At 39.0% G+C, this 8,128-nt stretch overlaps 1 protein-coding gene across 1 annotated transcript; it reads left to right on the top strand.

The window, feature by feature from the left end:
* Positions 1-2,815: 2,815 nt before the first annotated feature.
* On the top strand, positions 2,816-7,885 carry LOC122008064 (proteasome subunit alpha type-6). The gene is made up of 9 exons (XM_042563647.1): positions 2,816-3,005; positions 3,163-3,257; positions 3,356-3,437; positions 3,836-3,932; positions 4,654-4,712; positions 4,831-4,913; positions 6,785-6,880; positions 7,302-7,361; positions 7,555-7,885. The coding sequence occupies exons 1-9, from the start codon at positions 2,930-2,932 to the stop codon at positions 7,645-7,647; spliced, it is 741 nt and encodes a 246-aa protein (XP_042419581.1). The 5' UTR covers positions 2,816-2,929; the 3' UTR covers positions 7,648-7,885.
* Positions 7,886-8,128: the final 243 nt, after the last annotated feature.

The following is an 8,128-nucleotide window of genomic DNA, read 5'->3' as shown; positions in this document are numbered from 1 at the left end:
GCAGAATGACCTCTAAAAATTGTCGATTGATCCGCTCGGGTGATGAATCGGCTCGGGGCGCTGTGCCTTTTCTTTCGTCCTGAGCGGGGGCCTCTTCTGAGGAACCCCTATCCTGGTTGGCCTGAGCAATATCTGAGGGCGTCTGAAATAACGCCCGGTGAAATGGAATGGGCGCTGGCGGAACTTCTCCAAGAGTGCCAGTCAACATCTTGTTCTGTCCCCATATGGAGAGTTGCTCCGGCCGGTCTTCATGCGCCGCTCGCCTTCCCGAGGGCGATGTTGCTTGCTATGCCAGCCGATCGGCCAACACCTTTTGTTGCTGCTGCTCGACTAATTTCGCCGTTTGTACTTGAATGAACGCATTGACCTCTTATGGAGTGAGTGTCACGGTGTGGAGACATCCAGCTTCCTCAATCTTCTCCGCTCGGATTCAGGTGCGTTCCCACAAACGGTGCCAAATTTGATCCTGTCCGAGAGCGAGTAGACGGGCGCTGGGTAGACGACGCTCACGTTGACTAGATGTCGACCGAAGATGTCGTGAACCTCCGACGAGCTGAGCCTGCAACCACAAGTCGTTAGTGCCGAGCCAGGGAGGAATTCCTTGGGGATGACCCTCTGACGCTTAAGTCAATCACCGACAGTAGAAGAATGAACTAGAGAAGAAAGGAGCAACGTGACTGTAGCTACAGTGATCGAAGCATACCTCCGACAAAATCTGGGGGTCCTTATATAGGGCTCCTGAGAGGCGCGTGCACACTTCCCGAGGCATGCGCGCTTCTCAAATCGTACATGGAAAGGATGTGTCAGAAAAGCGTGTCGGACGTCATTCCTTAACAGCCCGGGCATATCCTTGACGTGACAGTGGAAGCTTCCACCGTATGATTCTCTATCTGATCCTGCCGCCGACCACGCCGCTTGTCAATGACACTGATTCCCAGGAAGATATTACCAACTGCTCCCTTTGTCTGTTATTGGGTCGAGCGGGAGAGCTGCTCGGCCAGTCGGCCGTCTGGATGATGCAACGGTCGGCCCGAGCGTCTGCTAGCCCGATGGGCTGCTGCCGGCTTCACCCTGTCGGCCGAAGGAGTCCTGCCTATCGAGTAAGGTTGCATCCACTGTTTGCCGAGCGAGATGACCGCTCGGCCTTCGTGCCTCCCTGGTTGAGCTTTATGAGCATCGGAAGTTCGGTGTCTGACCGAGTTGTCGAAGTGTTGGACCAGTTATCCTACTTGCTGATCGAGAAGGTAATTCATCCGATCGAATGCCCCGTCTAACGTTGATTACTTTGACCACATATGGGACGAACCCTATCTTACCATCAGATAATAAAAGAAAGGTATTTTGACTTTTGCCCGACTAATGGGGCAAAAACATATTAAATCCTAAAAATAAACGTTGCCTCATTAATGTGGGATGGGAAATTTAATTTAAGCACGAGATTTGGATGGCCTTGTTCGAATCCACCGGCAAAATAAATATTGAATATTATTATTATTATTAATGACCTAATTGTGCCGTGTACGAGGTGACGAAATAATGGAGAGCAAATTTAATGATTATTTTCTTTCTTTCCAAATGGAGGCAAATAAAACGTGGAAATGGAAGCAAATAAAACTTGGGAAATTAAGAAAAATGAGGGCATATCATCAAAGGAGAGGAAGAGGATTGGGTTGGCAGGCGTCCATATCTTGCGCGATTCTCTTACACTTACACTTACACTTACACTTACACTTAGCGTAGGTGACGGCTTATCTCTTCATAAACTGTCAAGCAAGTTGCTAACAATGACGGTAGCGAGTTGCAATTCTATCTCTTGACGAAGAGCTTTGGACATTTTGAATTGTGAGTTAATGAGACATCTTATAAATTTAGAGAGATATTTCGATTAACTATTAAAAATAGGCATCATGAATATAAATGCACTTTGTGAGATACCAATAATTTTGTTTATTTAGTTTAAATCTATAAAGCAACTAGTCTTCAAGTTGTATTACGGAAAAGTAGTTGTTAGAAGCTTAATACTTTAGACAATGCCTTCCCTTTTGTACTGGACTAATCAAGCACGGAACCATATTGGTGACTACTCGGGCTGTAGCCTGAGGCCTAATAGGGATGAGAACGAGATTTACATGTGAGAAAAGGAAAAAAAATGTCAGGGGATGAGAAGGTTAGCCCGGATGATAACATCAACGTCGGTAAAAAGAGGAGGCTAGTCGGACGATGTTAGCATCGATGCTCAAGGACCACAATCCGCATATATCATCTCAGTTGACTCCACCGTTAAAACTAATATGTATCTTAGCACTGGTTACAAGCCGTTAGACTCCGACTACTTTAGTCCCTAATTAAAAATTATAAATAGGAAAAAATATTGAAGGTCAAAAAAAAAACTAAGTTCTGTCATTTACAAAATAAAAATCATCTCCTTCTCCTGTAGTAAGAGAGATAATAATTTTCTCGTATTATGTACTAATAGTGACCTAACCCAACCCATGCCTTATTTTAAAATTAATAGGAAATTAGAAAATATTTTTTAAAATTTATTAAAAATATTTTGCTTTTATAGTTTTTTATTTAAAAATAAGTCCGGCGAGGCTAGTCATGCACGACAAAAAATTGGGCTAATTAATTTCGGGCCTTATGGCCCATGTCTGACCCGTAAGCCCGTATTGACACCGTAGCCAGTATACCAAATTGACATGTCACCACTAAAATAAATAAAAATTGTCAGGTCTTCCTCTCCTCCTCAGTTCTCACTAGAAAAGGGTAATATTTGCAGTTTAATTAATCGAGAAGGGTCTAATTGCAAAAGAACATATTTCTTGGAGCTGAAGCAGCAGGGTGCGAGCCTTCTGCCCCTTTCCGCCTACAAATTAAATCGCCAAAGAAACCCTAGCCATCGATCTAGTGAAGATTTGAGAGAAACGCCATGAGTCGAGGAACTGGAGCTGGCTACGATCGCCACATCACTATTTTCTCTCCTGAAGGCCGTCTCTACCAAGTCGGTAAGCCCCCTAGGTCCTCGATTCCTACCCTAGGGAAAGATTTAATTTTTTTGCGTTCTCCCTAATGTGGATCGTGCTCGAGGTATTGATGTGCATGAGGAAACTTCCGATCTAGGTTTGGTTTTAGCTGCAAGTGAATTTGTCTTTGGTTCTGCAGAATACGCGTTTAAGGCTGTTAAGGCGTCCGGTATCACGTCAATTGGAGTTCGTGGAAAGGATTCGGTGTGCGTTGTCACCCAGAAGAAGGTTCCTGTGAGTGTTTCTCATTTGCTTTCATCATCTTGTGGGTGCGGAATGCTTCTCGTGTTTGTTTATGTAACCTAGTATTTCTCGTGGGAATATCGATGCAGGATAAGCTATTGGACCAGACCAGTGTCACGCATCTCTTTCCCATTACAAATTACCTTGGACTCTTAGCCACAGGGATGACAGGTTGTAAATTTATGTATTCCTCCTAGTGAATTATAGCCTTACAGTTTTAACTTGTTGCGCATCCAATCATTGTGGATACTAAGGTACTTGATGTTTTTAAACTTATGAGACCATAACCTCATAGAACATCTTTATGTGCTGCCTCATCTCAAATATTAGACGCACAGATATGTAACCGTTCATCATCCTTATAGCTGCTTGCTATGCAATACATTTCTAGTATCCTTGTGTATAAAATTATCTCATGCGAATTAGGACGTACACATCTTTTAAATCTTTTAATTTGTGATGGAATACCAGAGTTGTTGGAAATGTTAAATCATATTTTTTGAGTTGAATATTACAATGCATATATTATTCAGCATGATTGACTTTGTCTTTCATCACTGCTTTTATAGCTGATGCGAGGTCCTTGGTCCAACAAGCAAGAAATGAAGCAGCAGAATTTCGTTTTAAATGGGGATATGAGATGCCTGTAGATGTATTTTCCAAATGGTACTATCATCCTCTTCCTATTTATCACCTTGTAGACTTGTATGGTCTTAAACTGATAACCATTATGCATTACCAGTTTATGCACGTACACTTCACTAATTTTGTCCAACTAAAAGTTGCTTCCAAAGCCTTAATTATGGTTTCCATTTCGTGTTATTCTCCTAGATAGCCAATAACAAGTTTGAGGCAATTTGAAGATTTAATATCTAGTTTTGGAAATGTTGCAATTAGGATTTTGTGATTTCCATCTCTTTTTCTTGCCAATGCCAATCTTTTTGGTTTCAATCTGGGATAGGCTAATGCTCATTTTGTATGGAGAACAAAACATGACATGTTTATGCAGATATTAGGGTTAGGAAATTGACATTCAAGTGTTGCCTCATAATGAACTTTACTGATCAAGACATTGATATTTCATTAACCAAAGTTTGTTTCAAAGATCTCCCTTGTTAATCAATGACTGGTCAAGTTTGACTTCCAGTGAAAGTGGATTTAGATTTCAGGACACCTTCATTTTATTAATTCATATTGTTAGTTACTTGAATTATATTGACCATATTCACTTATTTGAATTTCTGGTGTTAAGCAGGTCATAGTTTGTTCATTATATCATTTTATGGATAGCTGTCCTTGCATTCAGAATAAACTGTTCTGCTTCTCTTTCAGTAGCATAGATAATCTGCCAGTTATTAAGAGAAAAAATTCTCACATGAATGTGCAGGGTTGCAGATAAATCACAGATATATACCCAGCATGCCTACATGAGGCCTCTTGGAATAGGTTAGATTCTTGTTTACAATACATCATTGAGATTATTAAAGTTCTAGACGAATGGTAGTGGAGTGTTCTTCTAGATTCGAACTCTCTGTCTTTCTCATCCTATGATGCTTTAATGCAGTTGCAATGATCTTGGGTATTGATGAGGAGAAGGGACCCCAACTCTTCAAATGTGATCCAGCTGGCCATTTTTTTGGGCACAAGGTGTCGGAATTTGAAATTCATATAATATATATTTTTACTTGCCTTTATATCATAGTAATCTCTAGCACAATACTATCATTGGTGGATGATCTTTGATAAATTAACACCGTTACAATATGGAGGACACAATCTGGAAGGTAATGCGTGAACCATGCTATTGCTGACAGAATCCAACTGAACTGTATTATGTGTTTGATAATATGATAAATATGATTTTTGTAGTTCCTTTCTAGATACCTGTTACTCTTTCATGGTGTTTTTCTAATAAGTATTGGAAATTCTAGGCCTATAACTCAATTGCAATGTACTAGGGAAGAGAAAAACAGACGGAGATACTTGCATAAGAGGGAATTCCATTTAATTCTATTCAATGAGAATGTCTTATCGAGGATGATGCCCTTAGTCATTTCTTACATGGAAATATATGTTACCATGTAATAAGTAACAGATAATTAGTAATTTGTTCTTTGGTCAACTTTTACATGTTAAATTTACAGGACATTTCCCATTCGCTTTTCCAGACTTCTGAGGTACAAACTACTGAATTGCCTCATATTAGTTAATAAATGGATTATATTGTTATTATTCCCTTTTCAAATCATCATTGATAATGATTTATTAAATCATAGAGTTGAATAACATGAAGAGGTATGAGTGAATGGAGTTCATAGACTTTAGAAGAGGGAAACACTATTAAGTTGGGTATAAGCATTTGGGTTAATGGCTGTACTTAACAAAGCTAATAGGCTAGTTCTCTCAAAACAGATTCGGCGAGGTGTTTCTAGAACAGTGATGACACAGCCATCATTGGCCTTACATGCCATCAATAATGGATGATTCACATGAAGAGTTGTGGTAAAGTTGTTGCCATGTGACCAAAAGGTCACGAGTTCAAATCCTGGAAACAACCTCTTGCAAAAAATAGGTTAAGGCTGCGTACAATGGATCCTTCCCTGGGACCCCGTATGGCGGGAGCTTCGTGCACCGGGCTGCCCTTTCACATGAAGAGTTGTGGCCTAATCAAAGAGGTTATAAACTTAGATGCTGGAACTATTATCCTTACTTGAGCTTATGCTTTTTGGACCAGTGATTAAGGCTAACAAAGTTAATTGATCGTTTTTATCATCTAGGTGGGTCTTGATAGTCCAATATGCAACAAAAAATTACTATATGTAGTATCAGAAGAATTCTCCTTGTACTTCCTGTCTGATGAGAAGTAACCTGTATACACACCTAATGAAACTTTTACCTTATGTGAAAAAATTTATTGAAGATCATATGAATCTCATATTTTTAGTTCCATCCATTATTGCTAGATGTATTGTTGCTCGGTTGCAAATCATGCTTCACTAAATCAGTTAGTATTGTCAACTTGATATTGTTTTGTGATTTGTCAATGTATCGATCTTTGAGCTGCTAAAACTGTATCCAAAGGTTCTGTTTGTTTTGCCTGACACCTGATTGGATCAGCCTTCTTGACCTACTAACCTTATTGTCCTGCTTAGATCACCCAATCCAACCCAACCTCCTCCAGACAGACCGGTTCAATCTGGAAGGGAAAATTTTTTCCCCATATTCCAAATATACAGATGCTCTTCTTTTAAAAAAAATTTGCCTCCAAAATTTTTAAAAAATATTTTACACGAAACAAACAGAACCAAAATTGCTGATTAGCAATATGCTTGACTATTTTTGCTAGTCATATTACTACTCAATGCAAATACCTTTTATGGCACTTGTAGGAATGCTATTAGGTGCAATAAACTAATCCTTATAGTTCCTGTAAATAGCTAGTTTTGGAGCATGCTTTTGTTTGTAAATGTAGTTGGTTACTGTTTGTTTATACATTGCTTTGATTATTTTGATTCCAGGCGACAAGTGCTGGCCTGAAAGAACAAGAAGCAATCAACTTCCTGGAAAAGAAAATGAAGAATGATCCTGCATTCTCATATGAGGAAACTGTGCAGGTATGCCTATAAGATCTATTGTTACACGATATAGTAGTATACTACAATAGATCACTTATTTCAAATAACTTACACATTTTCCTTTTATGTAGGATTGCAAGGATACTCTAATCTGGCTTAATACGTTTTAGTATACTAACAATATCTACACTATAGTAACCATGTTTAGTGGCTTATGAATAGTTAGCAAGTCTATTTTTAGTTAGAATATCTCTTCTTTTAAAACTGCTGCTTATATATGTTATAGAGATGAAAATAACATACTTGTTTTAGAGCCCTACCTGTTTTCTCATAGTTTCAGAGGAATCTAGTTATTCAGTAATCTTATGTTACACTACAACCTTTTTCTCAATGAATGATTGGTCATTGTTAGCTAAAATATTCGTGAAGTGATATTCTATTGACCTTTTTATTTTGGCAGACTGCGATATCTGCACTGCAATCGGTTCTGCAAGAGGATTTCAAAGCTACAGAGATAGAGGTAATCTCTTAATTTAGTTGTGAGGACTGGATTTCCTGATAATAGTGGAGAGCATATTCAGTCACTATTAATAGCTTATCCATTCTGTGAAAATTTCTGACTAGAAAATTGGTCATATAATTTCCTCTTCATCAGATAGATACATTACTTGTTTCCATGTACACGTTTGTGAATATAAATGTTTATTTCCTAGGTGGGAGTTGTGAAAGCAGAGGATCCAGCATTCAGAGTGTTATCGACAGAGGAGATAGACGAACATCTAACAGCAATCAGTGAACGTGATTAGCGGAGGTCCATTTCAATAGCTTGACTCAGTTTCAGATTTCAGACTATGTTTTAAACTTGTGTCAGAATATCTATTGTGTCACTATATCTATAATGAATTGGTTTTTCCACCGCCAAATTTCCCATGTAATATTGAGTTTCGTGCTGTCAAATGGCTATTGTCACAATTTCAAAACCCTTTGATCTAGGATCATGGCATTCCCGGTGGATTTGACAATAAATCTTTACATCTCTCAGAACGTTTATGCTGTCTTCAAGAAATGGAAATTTCTTGTTAGGAGTGTTTAACCTTCATGTTCGTGTCTGGGCACGGTTCGAAAGTAATTGAGGTTTCCATGACTGATGATGACTCATTACTGAAAATTACACAGGGCTGGCGTGCTTGAAGAGCCATGTTCCGATTAAGCATATTTAAAGTGTCCGCAAGCTCTTTTGCCCTATTATCTGTAATGATCATTTTGGTTGTAATCCAATAAAGTCGA

The sequence above is a fragment of the Zingiber officinale genome, chromosome 8A (assembly GCF_018446385.1).
Source record: "Zingiber officinale cultivar Zhangliang chromosome 8A, Zo_v1.1, whole genome shotgun sequence".
Classification (NCBI taxonomy): Eukaryota; Viridiplantae; Streptophyta; class Magnoliopsida; order Zingiberales; family Zingiberaceae; genus Zingiber; species Zingiber officinale.
Note: the sequence above shows the minus strand (reverse complement) of the source record. Positions and strands in the feature narration are given on the sequence as shown.